This window comes from Electrophorus electricus, chromosome 7 (assembly GCF_013358815.1).
Source record: "Electrophorus electricus isolate fEleEle1 chromosome 7, fEleEle1.pri, whole genome shotgun sequence".
NCBI lineage: Eukaryota > Metazoa > Chordata > Actinopteri > Gymnotiformes > Gymnotidae > Electrophorus > Electrophorus electricus.
In genome coordinates, this window is record NC_049541.1 from 7,547,238 (window position 1) to 7,571,603 (window position 24,366).

The 24,366-nt window shown below is 40.6% G+C and overlaps 1 protein-coding gene across 2 annotated transcripts in view; it reads left to right on the forward strand.

Annotated features, from left to right (window-relative positions):
• The window catches only part of clcn2a (chloride channel, voltage-sensitive 2a), a 36,865-nt gene that overhangs the window by 8,408 nt on the left and 4,091 nt on the right, over positions 1-24,366 (forward strand). For both annotated transcript variants that reach the window (XM_027031421.2, XM_027031430.2), the window contains exons 2-23: positions 6,112-6,265; positions 10,552-10,683; positions 11,834-11,962; positions 12,123-12,256; positions 12,618-12,695; positions 13,450-13,473; positions 13,968-14,046; positions 14,212-14,337; positions 14,488-14,572; positions 17,020-17,121; positions 17,340-17,424; positions 17,967-18,122; positions 19,200-19,269; positions 19,838-19,948; positions 20,292-20,502; positions 20,634-20,767; positions 21,590-21,768; positions 22,096-22,204; positions 22,311-22,357; positions 23,708-23,746; positions 23,832-23,936; positions 24,260-24,346. In XM_027031421.2, coding sequence (XP_026887222.2) covers positions 6,112-6,265; positions 10,552-10,683; positions 11,834-11,962; positions 12,123-12,256; positions 12,618-12,695; positions 13,450-13,473; positions 13,968-14,046; positions 14,212-14,337; positions 14,488-14,572; positions 17,020-17,121; positions 17,340-17,424; positions 17,967-18,122; positions 19,200-19,269; positions 19,838-19,948; positions 20,292-20,502; positions 20,634-20,767; positions 21,590-21,768; positions 22,096-22,204; positions 22,311-22,357; positions 23,708-23,746; positions 23,832-23,936; positions 24,260-24,346 — 2,376 coding nt within the window. The remainder of the gene's footprint in view (positions 1-6,111; positions 6,266-10,551; positions 10,684-11,833; positions 11,963-12,122; positions 12,257-12,617; positions 12,696-13,449; positions 13,474-13,967; positions 14,047-14,211; positions 14,338-14,487; positions 14,573-17,019; positions 17,122-17,339; positions 17,425-17,966; positions 18,123-19,199; positions 19,270-19,837; positions 19,949-20,291; positions 20,503-20,633; positions 20,768-21,589; positions 21,769-22,095; positions 22,205-22,310; positions 22,358-23,707; positions 23,747-23,831; positions 23,937-24,259; positions 24,347-24,366) is intronic.

Here is a 24,366-nt window from a genome sequence, read left to right on the forward strand (position 1 = left end):
GAGATGGAGAAAAAGAGAGGGAGGGGGTGTGAAACGATATGGCAGACATGCCAATAGCCATGTGTTTTCATCTCCAGTGCCGGGGGCACCTGGTTACCGTGGGAGCAGCCTGACTGGAAGCTTGAAGGATAGAAAGAGTGAGGCAGAGATGTATCGAGGGAGGCAGATATGGTTGGGCAGTGCATTCCCTATTCTGCTAGTGTCATCCACTATCTACCTAGCACTTCCATGAACCAAATGAAACATGATTCCAGAAGACGTATTAACCAGTATGTACCAATTCTCTCACAACTGGGAAATGTGCTGTTGGAATGGTACTGTGAGTGGATATTCAAGTGTAAAATGAAAATTCTTACATCCATGTCTTGGACTAATTTAATCATTAATGGTGATGCTGTGAGACTCCCAGTTGATGGTTAAACTGGCCCCTGTTTGTGTGCTCACAAAAATCTTCTACCAAAAAAAAAAAAAAGTGTGTGTGGGGGGGGGGGGGGTGTTGGTGGAAAAACTATTTTTAAAAATCTTTATAGATCACATTGCAGCTCCATTAAATCCACCAGAAACAGTGTTCTTAACAGGTGTCTGTACCAGACTGTTCAGAATGCAAGCTTTTCTAGTACACCTCACTTACTGCTGTTTGATCTAATGCTTGTAAATTTATCTTCCTCTTTTTTTTTTTTTTTCAGTTTCCTAGTTTATAAATTCAGACTTTTAATTTCAAATTAGCACAAGCATCCAATAAAATATTTATAAGTCACTGTATAATATGGTGTTGCACCTGTATAAAAATGTTCATACCTTAGTATGAATCCAGATAAATTCTTTGATATGCTATGCTGTTATACGCAGGCTTTTTAAGTGCACTGCATGCGACTTAAACAGGGGTCTTAACAATACATTATTAGGTGTCATTTATGTGTCAGTCTGCCATATCGGTGTTTGGTTAGAAACTGAAGAAGTGATTAAAAAAAAAAAATTATTTCCACAAATGTTCTTTTAAAAAAATGCAAAATCTTAAAGAATAAAATCTAAATAATTTGACATGATCTGCTGCCACTAATCATGATCTCATTTTATTCTATATGAATTAAGTAGTATTTGTATTGTGCCTTTCAAAGAACCCAAGATCACTTCACAATTAACACAGTTTTTACGTCCAGTAATGTAAACCGGTGAGAAGCAGTAGCCGTGTTGCATACAGTGAACTCTCAGCCAGAAACCTCAGCCCCCTGGGGAACTGAATCAGGTGCAGGGAGGGGAGAGACGACAACACCATCCACCACTGAGTATGCAGACACACGATCATGCACGCACACAACAGGATGGCCATTTACCTAACCTCCATGTTTTGGACTGTGGGAGGAAACCCACACAGACACAGCTGAGAATATGGAAACAGATTGGACCCCAAATATCCTAGTGCTGAGAGGCATGTTAACCACCAAGTCACCATGCTGCCACATGGTCAAATTAAAGACAGAACACCTTTAATTCAAGCTGAATATGACCTTTGTGTGATTAATTGGATTTGACAAATTCAATTACCTTTAACTATATCATATTAAATCATTTGGCGTCATGTGCTGAAACATAATGTAAAATATCACTACTACTAAGAATTAGTGATGTGCCAATATTGAATTTCTTTGGCCAATACAATAACTGATAATTGGCACCCTGTTGTTGCTGATGCCGATAATAATGACTGATAATTTTACCTTTTATGCATAACCTTTCTCAAATGTTATGTGCCATTTTAATGACCTGAGCTGATGCAGGCATAAGAAACTGCACAGTAAAAATTATTCTAAACACAAGCTTCACATTAGAAAAGAAAACTATCCATCTCTGATTATTGGTATTTATCTTAGACCTGTACTAATATACAAATTCCAATTTCCACACCGTAACGATACAGTAAAAATGATCCTTATCAGCAAATTATACATTGGCCATCGATATATCGTGCACCTCTACTAAGAATGCATTTCCAATAAGTTTTTTATTGCAAATATATCATCCATCTAAGGGCTTACTTATAACTGTCTTGTGTATTGTCATCATAAGGTTTAATAACTAAGCAAAAATAAATCAAAACCTTTATTATATTAGAGACAGCATTACATGAACAAAACATAAAATGCCTTACTTTAAAGTGATTTAAAGTGAGTCATTTTAAGTTTTTAAAATACCTCACTCAATCGTTTAGCTGAATCTCCCAAGCTGAATGTATTACAGGTATTTACAACTCGCTATAGTAGTACATTGCCCTTGGAGAGACTCTGGGTGAAACACTTTGCATAAGAGCACATGGGTCGCATTGAGCAGTCATCTAGTCACCAAGGTCCCTGTGGTACTGGGATTTATATCTGCAATCTTCCAGCTGCCAACATTAACCTCTGAGCCATTTTGACACTTCTTAAGGTCTGCACTATTATAGATTTATTTTCTGCTGTGTAATTGTATATGGGTTTGTAATTATATAAAAAGATGGTCTGTGTGCTCTTTAAAGGTTCTCTTTTTGGCTAGTTTTGATCCCTGTATATCACTTAACTACACACCTCTTAGCATGCGAAGACGATAGACCCAGGAGGAAATAAATACAAAGATCAGTATGCACTTAAAAGAGAAATAATATCAAATTCATCAGACTTGTAGGAGAATGGCACGAGAACCTTTTACAGATTATTATTATTATTTTTATTTTTTTTTGCTTGGTTTTCCAAATGCTTTATTTTTTATTTAATAGATGTTACACACATTCCAAGATCAGGATTGGCCCTAGGACTAACTTTTGTTTCACACCTGGATAAATCATTTCTACAGATGTACAACTTAAAAGCAGAGGTAAAAGGTCAAAGTAGAATGATGGAAGCAGAATGTTAGGTATTGCTTCCATCTGGACAGTGTGGAAGAGGTGAAGTTGCTCCATGGATTTTTCTGTGGAAATTATTAAAGGTCCTTGCCTCTCCAGTGATGAGGAGGTAATTTGTCATGCTTTTAATTCTCATTTTGTCTCATTCCTTCCTCTTGATAGATTGCATCATCATAAGAGCCATCCTGCATCTGACAGACACTGTGCCAGGCAGTCTGACCTTATTACTCATAATGTCCAAGCTATAGAATTTTTTTTTTTTTTGCTGTTGTTGATTTTGGACCAGTTGATACTTTTTAGATTTATTGGATTCCTTGATTATATGTAATGTGTTTTTGCGTCCACACCCTTCATTGTATTTATGGATGATATAGTCACTCTTGTATTCAGCTTTTTAAAATGTGGATTATAACAAACATGTATAAGTGTCTCATGTTGCTGCTCTTCTGAAAGTTCTAATATATCTAATCTAATATAGCCAGTATGTGGACACCAAGAGCTATTCGTCTTATTTAAACTAGACCGTCTTTTTAAAAGCATTTGAGTGCAGCAGTATTACACCGGCCTTGGTTTTTGTGCTTGGTTTATGACCATATGGCATGCACACAGAGGAATCTGATTCTGCATCAGCTCTTTTACTCAGGATATGCTTTGTGAATTTCAGTCCTGGCATTGTTGCTTCTGCCTTTATACTGTGATATTTGAGGGAAATCAACATTGTGCTAAACGTGATGTCGATGTGACAAATTAATTAGTATGATTGATCACAATTTGCTTTTGCATGGATTGGCTGTAATTGGGTTGGTAGTAACTTATTGTGGGTCATATGTTACGTGAGATATTTTCTGGAATTATTACCACAAGGATCTGTAATTGGGCTTGAACTATTTACTTTTTATGTTAATAAAGTGGACAGTTTTGGGTCATTTCTGTGTGAATAAAACTGATAGTTTCTGCCCCTTTTGTACTTCTAAGACTTTGATTTCATTCAGAAATCCTTGTGTGACCTCAAACCATGGTGATTGAGGGGTAGACTAAATATATTCCGTTCGCTAGGTCTCAAAATGTTCTGACAGTGAAGGTCTGCAGACTACTGAGTCTGTCTCATGTTAAAAATACTTGGGCAACTGATTTAGAGACAAGATTCTTTTAATACACACACACACACACAAAGGAGCTGTGTAAATCAATTACATACGTTTTTGTAACAATGTCTTTGGAAGGTGTTTCTTCCACACTAAAATAACTGGATTCTGTATGTTTTAGTGCACTGTGACTGTATGTTTATTACAAGTGACTTCAAAACTATTACTGTGAGGTGTACTTTAAAGGGCAACCTATGAGAAAAGAGCACTCTTGTTAGAAAAACCTGCCTAGTAATTGCACTTTGTAGGTGTACAGATATTTATATCCCCTCTGCTACCATGCCTAATTTGCGTTAGCCTGCATGTAATTTTTCATTGGTGCTCAGTTATTGATGAGAGGTCCTTTGCTGCCATCAGATTTTTTGGCTGGCAGGTCACTCATGGCCCAGGGGTGACATTATGCTTGTGTAGACTCCAGCAACACTGCTGTGCCTAATGGCGGGTGTTGGGCTGCTACAAGTCTATCAAACCACTGCAATAGCAATGTTAATGCTGTGCTGAGCATCATATATGGTCATCAGTGGTTTGTGGTCATAAGTCACCAGCCACCCTCTAGCCATTTTATGTGTGCTGACAGATGGCTTATGGTCTGTAATTCAACATACAAACTACAATGATAAGATTTACCTAATAACGTGAGCAGTGACAGTAGTTATAAGATCGAGTTTTTTAATTAAGTAAATGGTGAGTGTTTGCAAGGCTTTAAACAGAAACTGCAAAGCTGTATATCTCACGTTTAGTACCCAAGTTTGTTAGTTTCAATTTCTCCTAAAGATTTTGCATTAAAAGGATCATTTGATGTGGACTTTCTCATTAGCTTCAGAATGGCAGCATTTCTAATGGTGTACTGGATTAAAACGGCTGTTTGGATGAGCGATCTACTGGGAGCTCTTATAGCCATTGCGTTTTGATTTGTGCCATTTTCAAATGTTTTTTTTTTGTTTTTGTTTTTTCACTTGGGTTTTGTTTGGGGTACTGTTTTGGGTTCCTTATTATAAACTACACTATATTGCCAAAAAATATTTGCTCACCCATCCAAATCATTTAATTGAGGTGTTTCAATCACTTCCATGGCCATAGGTGTATAAAACCAAGCACCTATGCATGCAGACTGCTTCTACAAACATTTGTGAAAGAATGGGTCACTCTCAGGAGTATGATTGGGAATGACAGCAACTCAGCCATGAAGTGGTAGGCCATGTAAAATAACAGAGCGGGATCAGCAGATGCTGAGGTGCATAGTGCGCAGGGGTCGCCAGCTTTCTGCAGTCAGTCGCTACAGACCTCCAAATGTCATGTGGCCTTCAGATTAGCTCAAGAACAGTGCATAGACAGCTTCATGGAATGGGTTTGGGGAAGGCCCCTTCCTGTTCTAACATAACTGTGCTCCAGTGCACAAAGCAAGGTCCATAAAGATAAGGATGAGCAAGTTTGGTGTGGAAGAACTTGACTGGCCTGCACAGAGTCCAGCCCTCAACCTGATGGAACACCTTTGGGATGAATTATAGCGGAGAGTGCAAGCCAGGCCTTCTCGTCTAACATCAGTGTCTGACCTCACAAATGCGCTTCTGGAAGAATGGTCAAAAATTCCTATAAACACACTCCTAAACCTTGTGGAAAGCCTTCCCAGAAGAGCTGAAGCTGTTATAGTCGCAAAGGGTGGGCATATGAAACCCTATAGATTATGATTGAGATGTCACCCAAGTTCATATGTGTGCGAAGGCAGACGAGCGAATACTTCTGGCACTATAGTATAGATCTCTCTCTGAACAACTTTTCTCTGGTGTGCAAACTGACACAAATAAATGTAAAGGGACTATATGAAGTTCACACCTTTCCTGTTTATAACTGAATCTGTTTCATACCTCTCCATTTCATCCTATTCCTGAACCAGATCACGTTCCCTCCACAGGTCGCCTAAAAGACTGACAGGGTGTTAGACCTCTGCCGTTCACCTTAGATGCTGATGGCATATCATTACTATGCCACCTGCTCTGCTCTGCCTGTAACACACACTAAACTGTTGGATGTAAGCCAGTTTCCCCCGTGGCGCTCTTATGTATTAACGTCTCCACCACCTGTCGGCTTTAGATGTATGGACGCTACACCCAGGAGCTGGGAGCCTACGCAAAGGAGGAGGCGGCCCGGCTACGGGAAGATGGCGGCTTGCGGAGGCCCACCAGTGTCCGCAGCCAAACCCCAGAACAGCTGGAGGATGAAAAGGACCCGTGCGCAAAGTGCCAATGTGAGTTTTGTGCGTGCGTGAGTATGTATGTATGTATATTTTTTATATATATATATATATATATATATATATATATATACTGAATCCATTGAGCATGCAGCTGACCATGCAGATGACCCTGTGTTTACAGCTGCCCACCCCAATGAGCCACATCAGGGGTTGGCAAGGATGAGGAAGGGCAGGAAATCAAGGATGAAGGGATTGGGGGGGGGGGGCACTATGGGAGGAGAGGAGAGAGAGAGAGAAAGAAGGTGAGAGAAAGAGACAGAAGGAGAGAGCAAGAGAGTGAACACTGGAATAGGGGATTTGGTAGGGCAGGCCAGGCTGAACATGAAAGAGGTGCTGGTAATTGCTTTACATGCTGGGCCATGAGTGGGGTTTGCATCTACTCCTTGTCACACAGCCATTACTGCAGCTCTAGAAATAGCAAGCAGACTGTTGCTCATAGTGATGTGGATGTCTGAGGGGGCCAAATGCTGCAGACACAGTAGGACCGTTTTCTAGCTTGATAAAGATAGAGGGCCCTCTCCTGGACACTAGCTGCCATTGCGCCTGGTCACGTGTGGCTGATCGGCTTGTCCTTGGGCGTCTCATTGAGATTCCACAGGTGTGGTTGCAGCTCTTTCAGCTTGCCTGTAAAGAGGATAACGGAGGTGAGCCCTGACCTTGTTGCCAGTGGTGCTGATGGGTAACTGATGCCAGTTATGATGGTAATTATATGATTTTGATGGTGTCATCAACAGGCTGGGAAAAACCAATCGGATCTGTTGGATCCTGTTCCACTGCGAAGCCCCCAACCTATAACCCGCAGCTTAGTGGTGTATATTTGCCAGTACAGAGCACAGTCAGTCTCTGTCAATATAGGACAATTGATCCTGAATATCCGTGGGATGTATCTATACTTAGCTGCTTGGCTGTGTTTGTGTGTATGCACGGTTGCACATGTGCCAGTGTGTTTGTGTGCAAGGGTGTGTGTGCGTGAGCATCTAAGAGTGACTGACTATTTTAGACAAAATTCAATGGTTACATTTTTTTTTGTGGTGGGGCAACCTCTAATTTCTCATATACTATATATAATTAAATTATTATATCGTAATTAATCAGCTACAAATGTGCCACAATAAAAAAAACACATCTGAATTATGAGTTCATTAGAAGGAGGCTGCCTAAGAGCTCACTGTGTCTTAGCCTCCTCCAGTTACCTCACTGGCTTTTCATAAATGAAGCAGATTTCTGGCTCTCGCTAGGATAATCTCCAAAGACCCACACACCTTCTGTATCAGTATCATCACCTCCTTATGCAACCTGTTGAGTGTGAACTGCTTGGTGTGAAAAAGCGTGAAAAATCGCCTGCTGCCTCAGAATGGCGTGTTGTTCCTCAGAACCTCTGCGACAGGGTTGGAGGGGCTTGGATGATCACCAGCTCACCACCCACACACAGAATGTGAGTTCTGCTGAGCAGACGTCACACTCTCATTCTCTCTCTCTCTCTCTCACTGTGGCTATATACACATGGCTGTATATACATAATAAACACACACAAACTCCCCCCTTTATGTCTATATAAAAAATACACACAGTGTTTACACCCACCCAATATTTCTCTTTCTCTCTCCTCCTCACTCTCACTACAATGCTGTGCTAATACAGTCTGTGTGTGTAATTTATGTATAAATACACACATTGTCTAGGAACAGTACTTAGACCCTACCTATGTTCTTATGATGTTGAAGTCTGTGTAATTACCACTTAATAGCTTCGGTTCCATGGGTAATGTGTAATTACTCAGGGGAAGGAGAGATGATTGGGAATGGACACATAAAGGATGGATAAAAAATGGAGACAGAAAAAGTAGGGACAACAGAGCGTGTGTGTGTGAGAGTAAAACGTTGAAGAGGGAAGGAATCAAATTTTACACAGGCACACAGATTTCATGGTAAATGTATTTATGTATCAATTTTTTAAATTTATATATACTGAGTACATTTATTCTGACACAACATTTTATGTTCAAGAAAGCACTGAATACTTTCTTGATGTCCAAGAAAGTGCACAGCTTTTTAAGTGTTATATATTTAAAAGCCTGGAGCTTTAACTGAAGATTTCCAACATTAAACGAGGCGTAATAGACTTCAAAAATAAATAAATAAAATGAAAAGACAGAAAGAGGCAAAGAAATAAGAGAATTGCATAATTAGTTCAAATGCACAATATTATTTTACTAATCCACCCAGTTAGCTGAGTGATCTCTGTCTGCATGCAGGGAGGTCCAGTAAGGCTTCAACACAAAAATGACTATCTGTGGTTCATCTGTCTCCATGCAATGAAAAGAGTCGACCACAAAATATCATTAAAGGTAAAGTTACTGAAAAGCATAAAAGCGTAGAAAAGATATCAAAGATGAAAAAGATCAAAGTCTTCAAATATCCCTGTGATGAAATGGAAGAAGCATCATACAAACCTAAACCATTGTCTAGATCAGACTTTTGTTCCAGACTGAGGTGTCTGGAATTCTTTGCTGGGTCAGCCATAACTGGGTGAGGGATAGCAACTTGAGTCTCTGAAAGACATATAAATATAATGCCTGAAATAGGAGAAAATATGTAATTTCAGAAATGGTCCTGTTGGCAGCAGCAGCATTCTTTAGGGATCCTTGTCACTAGCAGGAACTGGAAAGTTAATTAAGTTGAAGGACAAATGGATTGAGTCAAATACCAGCAAATATTACAAGAATACTTTTTTGTCTTTTCTTGATGGTCAAGTCAAAGCCCTGATTTGAATCCTCTTGAGAATGTGTGGCAAGTGCTAAAAATATACATAATGGCTGAGGAACTTGGGCGAGCTTGAGCAAATCTGTCAAGAGAAACTGAGAAAAATTCAAGTCAATGTGTAAAATGGCTAGAGATGCTTGAAACTCTAACTGCTATCAAATGTGGTATTTGTCACACACTGATTTTATACAGTGAATGTATTTCAAGTTTGTTTTTCCATTTTTATTGCTATTATACCTTGTACTGCCCTTGGAACTTTGCATTTTTCCCATCGGGGTGTGATTTCTTTGACTCCCACACACTTTTTTCACACTGCCCTGACCGCTCAGGCATGTTATGCATCCATATCCTTTTCTCTGTCTCCTCTCTATCCCTTCACCTTTCCACATCACACCTTTCCCCCGAGTAATTAGCGAAAGAGGATCAGAGCAGACTATACTGGCGACAGCTTGTCAGATCAACCTGACATTTTCCCTCATGGACTTTTGCGGTTAAGTGTTACTATCCTCACTCTAATAAACTGTGTGCTTCGAATCTAAAGGTTTCGGAGCTCTGGACAGTGAGGTGGTCTTGGCAGCTGTCCTCATGCAGGAGACTTGCGAGAAGCTCTTGACATTAGTTGTCATGTCAGGCTTTGAGAATACATCTCAACGCCTCCTACGAGTGCCCTGTCCCCCTACCTCACCCGACCGGGTTGTGGATATAAATAGCCCGCTGCTCTTCGACATGTTGCGCATTGCTACATTATGCATGCGCTCTACGCCGTGGGTGTCAGCTGCAGCGCCGCCCCATGTCTCGCTCATCGCTGTTGCTAGCATCCACGCTGGTGAAAGCCCGGGCTAGGCACATTTCCTATGGTGTCCTCCTAACAAAAAAAAAAAAAGCTGTCAAAATATACCGCCTCTTAACACTAAGGTTTGCTGTGCTTTTAGTGATAAACATTTTAGGTTGCCTCTTTAAGATGTTACACCCTCCAGAGTAAAAACACTCTATCACGTGCCACTTTTGTGGACTGTTTTGAGCTTGAAAGCATCCGTCATTCTGTCATAGCAGAGCTTTGGTGGGTGAAATGGGGTGTGTGTGTGTGTGTGTGTCTGGGGGGACGGGTGGGGGCGGGGTGTTAGGAAGAGACCAGCAGGTGCCATGGCTGGCGGGGCAGCTGGTTCTGTCACACACATACTGATAACCCCTGACCCCCCCCACTTTCAGCCCTGTCGTTCATCTGGAGCTTATCTACACACACACACACACACACACACACACACACAGCCCTGTCCGTCACCAAAACAATATTTTTAATTTGAATCTCTTGTTTCCTACTTCTCTCAGCTGCTCAGGCCACCCAATTGTGTGGCTCATTACATGCCACTGTGCACCTATCTACTGCTGTCTGCTGATTAATTGTCCTGCTCTGCACCAGCTTTCAGTGTGGCGCACTGCCAATGTGATGCCTGAGAGCAGAATTATGGATACGGTAGCTTTGAGGTGAGCTCTGACCCCAATGTCTGTCTTCAGTGTGCACTTCACGCTGTCAGAGGTTCCTGATTTCCAGAGTGGGTGAAGACTGGATCTTCCTCATCCTTTTGGGACTCCTCATGGCACTGGTCAGCTGGATCATGGACTACACCATAGCCTTCTGTCAGCAAGGTGAGGGGCAGGAACAGAAGACAGAAGTAAAGAATATGGTGTTGAAATGCTCGAATGTATCCTTCCCCTACAGTGGGGCTGTGCAATATATTATAGGTGATTTTTATAATGATATTAATCTCTCTACAGTATATTACAAAATAGCTCAGTATAATGCATTTCATTTAGGAGTATCTCTTATGTCAAAATCAAGCATTAAATCAAGTTAAATAGCATCCGCAACTCTATGGATCACATAAATTGCCATTATTTGTGTTTTTGGTTCTGAAATTTATGTACCATCTTATGGAACAAGCTAAATCTCCCATGTTCTTGTCACTCTTGCCAGTTCACACCGTGTATCAAATATATAATAGTTTATGGAAAATTCTATGGAAAAAAAAAAGTTATTTCCATTTTAGGATGCAATTAGAGCATGTAGCTCTACATATACCAAGTTGCCATTTTATTATGAACACCCATTTATAACTTCCTATAGGATATCGCTTATTTTTTGGCAAGTTCAGCATTCTCAGAAATTTGGCTGATTGTAACTTGTCTAGTTTTCTGTACCATTGTGCCATGTTTTTGCTGTGCTCTTTCAGACATTGTAGGTGATGTCTGAATATTTTGTGTATGCATATATAAATGCTTATGTTAGTTTATGCTCAATTCATATGTGTTTCATAAACAGTATTTACAGTATATATGTATGGTAAAACATTAATATAACGCTTGCCCTTTGGTCAAAACCAGATCACTCATAAAATGGATCAAAAAAGGTTGACACAATTATACAGATTATAGGACTACAGTAAAGGTATAGAGTAGGTGTACCTAATAAATGGATGTGTAATAAATTGTTGTGCTGAATAATTCAGCAGCTATATTTTACAAAATACAGCAAATGCATTCTCAGCATATACATTTGCTGGACACACTAAAGTCTCAGACCATTAAAACCTTTATTAATAGCCAAGTTCTATTATGTGAGGCTGATAACTGTTTGAGAAATGAGGAGTAACTTTTAGTATCTATTAATCGAACACCAATCCTGGACCATGTTTTGACTCCTTCACCCTAGGTGTTGCTAAGGAACTTCAAGAGATGGTGTGGGAGGTGCTTTTATGGCAGTAATGATGGGGTGCTGTGTGTCTGGTTGTGTCTGTAGCACAGAAGTGGATGTATGGAGGTCTGGACAGTAATATGCTGCTGCAGTATTTGGCCTGGGTCACCTATCCTGTTGTTCTTATCACCTTCTCTGCGGGATTCACACAGATACTTGCACCCCAAGCAGTAGGTGAGACGTACATGACCACACACATGCATACAGATGGATGTATGTGGAATTATAATTTATTTATTTTTATTGTCTTCTTATTGGATTGTTTTGGGTTTTTTTTTCTTTTTTCCCCCATTGCTTTTGTTTTGTTTTCTTCCCTCCATCCTATCATCTCCAGGTTCTGGGATTCCAGAGATGAAGACCATCCTTCGTGGTGTGGTGCTAAAAGAGTACCTGACTTTTAAAACCTTTGTGGCCAAAGTCATTGGCTTGACTTGTGCCCTGGGCAGTGGAATGCCTCTGGGAAAAGAAGTGAGGAAGCCTTGCTTGCTGATAAGGTTTGGTTAGAAATATAGAACAATGGTAAAAGGTGTCGATAGGGGTAATAAATACAATACCGAATTGGTTTTAAATCTCTTAAAACATGTGCTGTTGCCTCTCAAAACTATTTAACCTTGATGGAATGCACCTTTCTCATTTGGCTTGGCTGTTTAGAAAAGACTTTTTGAAATAGCCATGACCATGAGGGAATTAGTTTTATTTGAAGTACCCCTTTGAAAATCCATTGACAGTCAGTGCAGAAAAGATGAAGAGAGCCACTGTGAAAGTAAACTCATGTGAGTCAGTAGACCCTCTGTGGTGTGACCCCTGACCTCTCTGTCTCTCTACCCAGGGTCCATTTGTACACGTTGCAAGTCTTTGCGCTGCACTGCTCAGCAAATTCATGGCACTGTTTGGGGGAATTTACATGGTGAGAGGCACTTTCAAATAAATCAACAATTAACTTTTTTTTTCTTCTTCAGTGTCCTTTTGTAACGTCACTCTGTCTGTGGTGCTCGCATTGTAGTTCATGCTCCAACCTTTCCAGTCTGGAATACCTTTATCAACCACCAAACTAGTTATCCAGAACCAAACTAGTGCATTAAAATCAACTGCTCTGAATAAAAGGTTATGGAGCCCAACCAGAGGGTTTTTGTAAAGTATCAGTTCCTACTGGTCTACAGGCAATGTAGAGGTTGGTATAATTCTGTGAAAGCTCACTTTAGTAAAATAGGAGCTTCTGGAGGCTTTTCTTTTTAGTGATTTTTGTCTTTCAAATATCTGGACCCTTGTACATCACACATACAGCTGTCTGGGTACTGTCCAGATGGATCGATAATTTTGTTTGTACAGAATGAGTTTGACAGAAGACTTGCCACAGAGCTATAATTAGATGGATCTCCCATGAAGTATAATTGGGCCCATTAATCAATTGCATGTTTATATGAAACTATAGCTGAAAACCAAGTCAATTATTCACTCACTTACTGGTGAGGTTTTAGCACCATTAGCACTGTTTAAAACTTTGGTGTGTTGGTATGTTTTAAAAGTGCATGATGTTGAACAGTCAACCCAGTGCAAGAGACACCAGTGGCTGTAGGAGAATGAGCAAGTGAGTTATGGCAGGCTGTGATGTTCAGGTTCTCATTTGTATCTATGTTGTCTGTTTTTACTTACTGCTGAAGGAAGAGCCATTTGAGGGAAACAAGGTAAGACAGTGTGCAGGTATGCTGTGCAGATGTGTCCATGTCACCAGACAAATGTATATATTATTTATTTATTTATTTATTAGCTTACTCTTCTGTTTATCCTTGAATAAGGGGCTAGATTCTTATTTTGCTTATTTCCCATTTGTGGTTTTTATTTTTAGTTTTTGTTTTATTTTCCAATTTCTTTGCATAGATATTTGCTTGCCATCATGATCTTTTTGTTTTCAAATGTGAAAACATGCAGATTAATGGTACAGCACACCGAAAAGAGCTTGTTCTCGTTGACTGTGGTGACTGAGGCACAAATCCAAACTGTAGTTAGTGGAAGTAGGATACCCTTCTGTTCAACTGAATTACCTGTTTGGTAGCTTAATGTTTTCACATAATGCTGTCTTAGAAAGCTCTGCATAGTGTGTGTCTGTGTTTGAGCGTGTGTGTGTGTGTGTGTGTGTGTGTGTGTGTGTGTGTGTGTATATATGTGTGTGTCCTTGCAGAATGAGCTGCGGAATACCGAGATGCTGTCTGCAGCTTGTGCGGTTGGGGTTGGCTGCTGCTTTGCTGCCCCTATTGGAGGTAAAAAAATTGTTGCGGCTCTATAGAGGCAGTCAATACGCTGAACTTCACTATTGTACCCAGAGCTAAATCAGAGTTTATGTAAATCACTGGTATACCAAGAGCCATTGCCAGTACTGTGGAATGGGTGAAATAGCGTTATTAACTATAGACCCATTGCTGCAGGTGTGCTATTTAGCATCGAGGTGACCTCCACGTTCTTTGCTGTGAGGAACTACTGGAGGGGCTTCTTTGCTGCCACATTCAGTGCTTTCATCTTCAGGGTGCTGGCAGTATGGAACAAGGATGAGGGTGAGATAGATGGCTGTACTGACAGAGAATTGAAAATAGTATTATGGTGATTCTTTCCCCATTATAGTGCGACTGACCCTCTCGTCGTTCCTCCACATCCTCTCTCTCTTTCTCTCTCTGTTTTGCTCTCTCGCTCTTTCTCTTTCACAGAGACGATCACTGCTCTCTTTAAAACACGCTTTCGTCTGGACTTCCCCTTTGACCTTCAGGAACTCCCAGCCTTTGCTGTGCTTGGGTATGCAACTCGCACCACCATCTTTCCTTAATAAATAAATTAGCCTGTATATGGCACAGAAGTACAGCATTTTACCTCATTTGTTTGTGATATTCATACACATTAAAGAAAAAAGCCCACACCATTCATTTTTGAGCTTTGGGCTATTTAATATTTCCAGTATTTATTTATAATATTGCATATCAACCCTAATCATGGAATTGAACATTTAGTGATAGTATATCTACTTTGGCTGCAAGATCCATAATTTTAAATCACTTTACCAGCTAAAAAGCAAAAATTGCTTTCTAACTATAATGAACATACCATGCCAAAGTATTCAACCTTCTTAAAATTATCAGTTTCATCTGGATTACAGATTAGTTTTATACAGTTTTTCCAGTGAGTACATTTATTGCAAACCAAAATGCTGTTATAGTGTATTTTCATAATAAAAAAACTGAGTGTTGCTTGATCCTTTCACACTAGTACCTTGTAGAAGTACCTTTAGCTGCAAAAACAGATTTAATTCTGTTGAGCTAGGTTTTCACCAGCTTTGCACACTGTTTGGGAGTAATTTTTACCCATTCTTCCTGGCAGAGGTTGTTTGCTAAAGGTTGTTTAGGTAGATTGGATGTTGCTAGTGGACTGTAATTTTCAAATAGTGCCACAGATTCTCCATTGACTGAGATCTGGACTTTGACTTGGAAAGTTCACCTTTTTGTTGTTCAACCACTCCTTGCTTTGACCTTTTGTTGGGGACCATCATCCTACTAAAAGCATTCTCCCAACCTTTAGTTTTTGCAGGTGGACTTGCAGTATTTTCATGTATTTTGCACCATCCATCCTTCCAGTTTTATCAACCCCACATAGGAAGAGCATCTCCAACTGAGGAAAGGAAAGTGTTAGGTTTGTGCCATATGTAGCATTTTGAATTTTTGCCAAACAACCTTTATCAACTAACATTTATCCTTTTAGCTGGGTCACTCTGATGCTTTCTGGCAAACTTGAAATGTGTTTTGATGTTTGTTTTCATTAATAGCTTTTTTCTAGCCATACAGGCCAGTTGTATGCTGAGCTTTTGATACAATTGACTGATGTACCTTCACTCCAGTCTCAGACACTGAACTCTGTACCTCCTTCAGAGTAATTGCTGGCTCCTCTGTGGTTTTATCTTACAAGTCTCCTTCTTGCTCTGATGCTGAGTTTTGAGGGACAACCTGACCTGGTCTAAGCAGTGTCTGGGTGGTATGATACTGCTTTCCTTTGCTCACAATTGATCCAACATTACTCACTGAGATGTACAAATGTTTTTTTAGCCTTTTCCTGTTTTTAGCATTTTCTTTTTAGCCCATTCTGTAAATTATCTCTAATTTGCTTAGAATCCTCTTTATTTTCACAGCTTGCCTTCACAAGTGGTGGTAGTGGCAGTAGTGGCTCAGTGGTTAAGGTACTTGAGCTGGAAGGTTGCCAGTTCAAGCACCACCACTGTCAAGTTGCCACTGTTGGGCTCCTGAGCAAGACCCTTAACTGTAAATTTCCCAAGTTGTATTTAGTCATGATTATAAGTTGCTTTGTATAAAAGCATCAGATAAAGCCACAAATGTAAATTCTATGGAAATCCTTTTATCCTGAAAATGTGATTGATTCTCAGGTGGCCAATTGTGAAAATTTTGTCCTATTTAAACTTGGAGCTTCCACAACACAAACATTTGAATACTTAAGCCAACAGCGTTTTTCAGTTAATTTATTTTTCACAAATTATTTGCTTGATTACATTTTGAGGATCAGTCTTATAAAATACTTATATTTGTGCTATCAATTTTTGTCATTTGTAATCCAGGTTAATGTGATGACTTTTAAGGGGGTTGCCTACTTTTTACATGACACTGTATGTGTACAACTTCAGTAATCTTCATGAGTCCAACGTGAAAACAGAGCTCTAAAGGCGTGGTGTATATGTGTAATTATGCACTGATATCATTTTTTTTGTCCATTAATGGATAAAATTAATGTACTAAAGTAGAAGAGAAATGGCTTGTCAGTACAGTTTAATACATGCTGACTGCTTAAATGACCAGTCTACTATGTGGTGGCCTTTAGAAAATGTATTTCATGGCACCTTCCACTTTCTGTTTTCTATAGTTCTCTAGTGTGCTATTTTTGAAATGTCTGAAAGTGACTTCCTCTCGTTTTTTAATTTTGCATAGTCATTATTTTGAGTGTATTTAATTAATGCTTTGTGTTTTTTTTTTTTTATTATTATTTTTATTTTATTTTATTTTTTTTTACAATTGTAGACGTATGCTGTCATATCTTTATACTCATTGTTTTGTCTGTTCACAGTGGAGTGTTTATCTAGTATAAGACACTCAGATTTATTGTGCATTGTAATTTAACATTAAAATATTTCTGAGATTAACTGTAGTTTTGACACATGAATGGACATCTCAGTGTTTGTTCCTCAGGATTGCCAGCGGCTTTGGGGGAGCTTTGTTTGTCTACCTGAACAGACTAATAGTGGAGTCTATGAGAAAACAAAAAACCATCAATAAGTTTCTGCTGAAAAAGTAAGCTCAACTAAAGAAAAAATGCCAAAAAAAACAAACATGCTAAATGAAAATTTATGGTATTTTCGGTGCTGATAAATAATTCATGGAAAGGATTTATTCCACAAAATATGAAATCCATCTTAATTTGAATTTTGATAAATGCAATTATACAAACCTGTTGGAAATGTCATCCAATTGTAAATGCCCTCCTGGTCCTTTTTATGTTCTGTCCACAGACGGCTGGTGTACCCTGCCTTTGTCACTCTTCTTGTTTCTACCCTCACCTTTCCCCCGGGGTTTGGGCAGTTCATGGCCGGCCAGGTCGGATACTTTTGTGCTGCGTTTGCTGTGTCTGCCCCATTCAGAGACCCCACCTCTCACTTGTAGCCATTTATCTGCATGCATGTACTAGCCATATGTGGACACGCCAAGGCCTGGAAACACTGAGTGGGTATTGCTCAGCTGATCTTCTGTTCCTGAAAACTATGTTGGTGCCTCATGCTTAAATAGATGCACAAAGACACTGATACACTTGCTGTAGCATTTCTTGTCAGTATCAAAGGCAGATATGGCTCTTCTTTTGCCCTCAGTAAGAAATATATGTTGGAATCTTACAAATTATTTCCATTTGTTTTGCAAATATAGGTATAACTCAAAAAAAAAAAAGTCACTGTTAAGAATCCTAACAGTGGACCCACTCACCATTTGCCCCATGTGTATCCAGCCCCCCCCTGCACAACCAGACACTTGGCGGTCAACATAAAGTCAACACTTCATTTGTTCAGCTGGGTTATTGCCCATTATCTCTAGATAACACAGAGACACACTGTAAATCCAGCAATTGGTATTGCCTCCCTCTTAAGCTGACTCAACACGAGTCACTAGTGGCTCTCTTCGACAACCGAACATGGTACAAGCAAGGTGTGGCAGAGGAGTTTGAGTATGTGAGCCAGCCCCAGGCCTGGAAGCATCCGCAGGTCAGCGTCTTCATCACGCTTCTCCTCTTCATTGTGATGAAGGTAGGGCCCTTCTCTCACTTTGGCCAAAGCATAACATTTAATTTAAAGGCCTTGTCTTAATATCTTTTATGAAAGATTCATAACGCATACATAATTTGCTAGGAAATCCTAACTGCCTGTGATCATCCACACTGCCTCCAGATGTCTACATAAAGCAATCATAATTGGCTTTGGATGACTACGAAGCAAGTTATATAATGTTATAAATGTTTTATGAAGCCATTCAAGGAAACGTGTGGTACTTATGAACTGAATGCATATTATTCACTGAAATGGAGTGCCGTCTCTCACACTCAGACACTTATTTTGATGACTGAAACTGTATAGATTAACTTTATAAAACAGTAGGATCTCCCCTGGAGCCTACATTAGAACAATTATGAGCCTTTTACATAAACACAGGCTTAAAATCTTAAGGATGTATCTGCATCAAAATGTATGTGCTTCAAAGTTTTTTTTGATGATTGTGTGCTCCATTTTTGATACTCTAGCAGTAATAAAAGAACTTGCCACAGAATTGTATTAATTTTGTTTCCACATCACGGGAAAGTGCCTTTATGCCCTGTCAATGCCATACCTTTCCTGCCATGATGTCTAAAAGTCTCTACTGGTTACTGCTAGGTTTACATGGAAATTCGAACCATTTCACTCTGCCCATAGAATAAGAAATAATCTGATAAAAATAATGCCAACTTCTGTTAAACAACTTCTTATGCCATAATGACATTTATAAACCAAACACATTTTGCACAATTGATACCAGTCTGAAACTGCACATATTTAGCAGTTTTAAAGTTTATTATTTATCTCCCATATACCTTGATTGTAATCACCCGGGGAGCCCAGTTATTTTAGAAAGTTCAAAATAAAGGTCCTTGTGGTTGAGCAACACCATGTTAATGAAAAATATACTTGAAGTTTAAAAAAGCCAACCTTTTTCCTTGCATGGGGACCAAAATCTTTAACCCATAATGGGGTAAATAAAATATTACCATCCCGACTAGTGCGTTTTAAGAGGAATCTGAGTATGTTCTTGTGTATGGTGACCCAGGTTTACAAAGCCCCTTTATTCCATAGTTCTGGATGTCAGCTGTTGCTACAACCATGCCAGTGCCCTGTGGAGCTTTCATGCCAGTCTTCCTCATTGGTACGTGGTCCCAGTCTTTCATGCTAGTCTTCCTTATTGGTACATGACCCCAGCCTTTCATGTCGGTCTTCCGTATCTGTATATGATCCCAGACTTGGTGTTTATGCCATTTCACGGGGGCCATGGTCCGATTATGTGTCTCTCATGCAAACCTTTTTTGCCGATTTGTTCAGAGGTGTGCACAAAATGTTTTTCAGTCAACAAATCTTATCCTCATCACATTCGTTCCCGTTTTGTCTTCATATTTTTGGTTTGCTTTAATGTTTTGTGTTTCTCCTTTTCTCACGCCACTCTGCTCTTCATTGCCAAACATCATCACTGTCTGACTGACTAAAGACTCTTGACTAACTGACTGGTGTGTTACTTGGCGAAACGACTGCAGCTTTGTTGACTCCAGAATCGTCTGCATGCCTGTGACCATATGTAAGTATCTCTCATGTAACTTTTGTGTGTTAAGCTTTTAGAAAGTCTATGGCCTAATCTGTTTTGGTTACTAAGAACGGTAGACTTTATATTAGGATGATTCCATCCCATTTGCAATGTGTGTGTTTGTGTGTGGATTGAGCAGGTGCTGCATTTGGCCGTTTGGTTGGTGAAAGCATGGCAGCTGTCTTCCCTGAAGGAATACACAGTGATGGCACTGTATATCCCATAGTTCCTGGTGGCTATGCTGTTGTTGGTGAGAATCATCTTCATGCATCCCAAAGTACACCAATGTTTTTCTCTCAAAACCCATCAATTTCACCCTGTTGCAACTGTGTCTTACTCACACCCACATAATTGAACCTGCAAGGAGTTTTATGTGCAAAGTCATACATTTTTCATTAAGCTGCACCACCCAAAAACCAAATTAGATCTGGCCCATGGAAACAGCTCCAGCAGTAACTCATGCAGCAGACTGGAACACTTGTTATGAGCACAATAGGAAATCAAATAGCCAGCAGCTACCTCCAGGTACTATACTGTAATTTGATGCAGGGATGCGGCGGGGTGGTGTGGGGTGGTTGGTGTGGCTTCCACAGGGGCTGCTGCACTTTCCGGAGCAGTGACTCACACAGTGTCCACAGCCGTCATCGTGTTTGAGCTGACTGGGCAGATCTCGCACATCCTGCCCGTGATGATCGCCGTCATTCTGGCCAATGCTGTGGCCCAGAGTCTGCAGCCCTCTCTCTACGACTCCATCATCAGAATCCAGAAGCTTCCGTACCTGCCCGAACTGGGCTGGGGGCAGGAGTGAGTAGCTTCTTTTGGCCTCCATTGTCTGCATGCCCATCTGTCTGTGTCATATGTATACATCATCAATTCCACCCTTCAGCAGCAACACGTTTTTGTACACAGTTCTGCAATGTCTGGTCTGGTTGTAGGAAGTATAATATCCGGGTGGAGGACATCATGGTTAGAGATGTGCGTTACATCACACTGACTTCCACTTACCGGGACCTGCAGGAGTCTCTGCTGACTGGGCAGTTAAAGACCCTGGCCTTGGTGGAGTCTACAGGTGAGACAGTTACCACTCCAGTACACATACTTGGGTTCTAATTTTAGCCACCTTTCTAGTGGGTTTCAGACCATTAGTAGCCCAAAATCAAGTATGTCAGAACTTAAATATTGTAATTTAAAAGAAATCAAAATTGTTCAATACACTGCTGACTGGATTTATCTTCCCAGAATTCCAACAGGTGTTGTTAGACCATCAAAAGGGCCGTTTAAATGCAAGTTATATTTATGAACACCTGTTTATGCACAAGCATTGACATTGTGGACAATTTACATTCCTGAATCAGAATATGTACATTAATATATATCTCCTACGAAACGTTAATATTCTCACCCCAGCATGTTTATTTGCTATCTAACTTACTAGCCCACAATAAGGATGTATGTCTGCTTTGATGAAAATATTGATGGCCTCAAAATGCTTTTTAAAGACTACTTGCAATGTGTTGGTAAATACTAGCCAGTGTTCTTAGTAGAATGTACTAGGCAGTGTTTAGAACATTAAAATGCCACAGGAAGTTTAACTGGATATTGGAAAGACTAGATATACTGGATAACAAGTTTTCTAATTCAACACACCTTTTTTAAAACCCTGTTGATCTACTGCTCACAGTTGGCACTAGCATCCCACAAACCCTAGTACTCACCCTGTGACAGATGCATTCTTTACCTTCTCCACCCCTCCCCTCCATCCGACCCTGTGTCCTCCTCTTCTGCAGCCTTCCCTCTGTGTGTCTCTCACTGCTCTCTCTCTCTGGTCTCTTTCTCTGGTCTCTCTGGTCTCTCTGCTGTGTCCCCTGCCCGTGTTCCTGTCTGACTGCAGACTCCATGATCCTGCTGGGCTCCATCGAACGTTCCCAGCTCCAGTCTCTGCTGTCTGAGCAGCTGGGCCAGGCCCGGAGGCTGGACTTCCTGCGGGAACGTGCCCAGAACAACGGCACCCACGTTCCGTCCTTGTCCCAGGATTCTTCACCAAAGGCCAGTCGGGGGGTTCGCTTCTTGGTAAGAGGCTGGGGCAGTGGCGGTGGGTGTATTTGAGGGTGTGGATCCTTGTACAATGCGCTGCACTGGCGATGAAATAAGGATGTTTTTGAAAGAGACTCATGTTTTTTTTGAGTGCCTTTTTGGGAACCCTTATGAAGCAGCTGGACATGATCTTAAAACATGTTGAGGTTTCTTAAGATAACTATATAATAAATTACATTTAAGTGAAGATTACCCTATGTATCTGTATTATTAGAATGATTAGATTTCATTGAAGGCTATGTTAGTAAGCAGCACTGTTGATTGAAAACCAGCTGTCTAGATATAATCAAACTGTGTCTATAGATCTCCACTGAGGAATCCTCCTATAGCCCCACTCTGACCAACTCCCAGATTCCTCTCAAATCTGCCCTCAAGACAGTGTCGGCGATCAGCAACACAGAGACCCTAAATAGTATGTGCACAGAAATCTACTCATACACTACACACTCCATTATATTCTTACTGAAAGGGCTCTACCCCATGCCCCCTTTCCCCTCCCCTTCCTCTGTCTGATGTAGGCTCTCCGAGTCTATCCAGTGGGGAGTCTGCGAAGGAGCAGGTAGAGGTAAGAAGGGCTCTTAAGAGCGGCAGGTGATGGTACACCTGTGATTTGCTTCCAGTTGCTCTGCAGGTTCTCCAGGTGTTCCTTTTTCCAAACATGGACCTTCCTCGAGTGTTTCACATATCCTCCTTTTGAATAGTGACATTGTTCTTTCCTTTGCTACAAAGTTCCAGAGGCTATTTCTTATTGGACCAATGCCCTCCTGTCAGCATCCACAGGTCAATTGGAGGTGTTACCTGCTTACATGACTATGACATTTTTACCCAATCACTTATAGGATTTCTGGCAGGCTGTGACCAGGTGTTTTGGGAACTTTGCATTAATGTTGTGACAAACACAGTCCTGACATTTCATTGATGCTCCATAATCCCCCTCTCTGTGCTCGTCCATGGATGGGAGGGGTGGTCAGCGGCTCAGCCTCTATCTCGTCATGGCTGTTTAATGTTACATTTGTGTACATGTAGTGAGCGTTTTGCACTAATGTTGCAGTAACGCTGTGTGCTCCTCCCCTTCTCTCTATCGGTTCCTTCCCGGAAGAGCAACGCTGGCTCCGAGGCTCCTAAGAGGAGCAGGAGGCCCAAGCGTGTGAAGATAAGTATGGCGGTAAGGGCACTGCCACGGAGACCAGCTCCGCTCTCCTGCTGACTCTCCAGAGGGAGCAGAAGCCTTTCCACAGCCAACAGGGCTCCTGTGGCATAGTGGCCCTGCTGGCTTGCTCTTCCGTCCTGTAGAAGTGCTGCCACCCTGGCTTACCACATCCACACAAGGGAGCAGCAAATCATCTCACTCATGAAATGATACTTGTTCATACCACAGTATGAATTCATTCATGAATTTACACATACCACGGTATGTTTACTAGTAGTCGTTAATGGGATTCATGCCAGGCCATAGCTTAAGGATGAGACTGTTTGTGAGGAGGTCCAAAGGTTGTGTTGGTGGTTCCTGATCTTGCAAATGGATGTCATTAAGTCCCATACTGAAGCTCAATGGGAGATGTGATGCCTTTAAACCATGCTGTGAAAACTGAATTCAATTGAACCTGAAACCTCAATCTCTAACTAAATTGGTAATGTGGAGAAATAATGAGGCCGTTAACTCTACTAGTTGTGTTTTGCTGCTGTACATGCACCTAGTCTTCTTCGTGTGTACAGGCTGTGCTTAATGTGTTGCTAAAGCTTGCTAATGTTCAGTAAAGCTTTAGCTGCTTCCATGAACTAGTGTGTGTTGTCCATCTTGTGAACAATAAGCTAAATGCATGCAATTTTTGAAAGGCAAAAGTGTCATTTGGGAGTTTTTTTTAATAGATATATGATGTATGTCTGACTAGAGGTGGGCTGTTTTTGTTTTCAGGATACTCCTGATGTTGAGGATGATATGTCAACAGCAGAGGTAGGTCTCTTGCACTAATACTAGGGTGTGTATCAGGAGACACGGAATGTGGACAGGTTACCCACATGACTGCTTTTTACCTCAGATAGCCGAATGGGAGGAGCAGCAATTGGACGAAGCTGTTAATTTCAACAACTGTAAAATAGACCCCGCTCCTTTCCAGCTTGTGGAGCGCACATCTTTACATAAAGTAATTTTGCTTGCATCCACCTTTGCTTCTGCCTTTGTAATCGGTTTGCACTGTTACATTAAAGATTGCATGTAATCAAGGAAAATTGTTACTCACTTCAGAGATTCTTTTATCTTTGAACTGGGTTTTCCTAAATGCACTAAGAAGTATTTGGTTAGTTGTCTGGTTAGTTAAAAATAGATTGACTGAATTCACACTGTAAAAATACTATATTTTTTTTGTGTTCAATTAAAAAACAATCTGTATCAGTTTACAGAGTTTCTCTTTGATATGACAGGGTTTTACAGATCTCCTAACTGTGCTTTCCCTGTGTGATTAATCAGACACACACTATTTTCTCGTTGCTGGGTCTGGATCACGCTTATGTCACAAGCACAGGAAGGCTTGTCGGCGTCGTCTCTCTGAAAGAGGTACATTTAGTTTTACTATT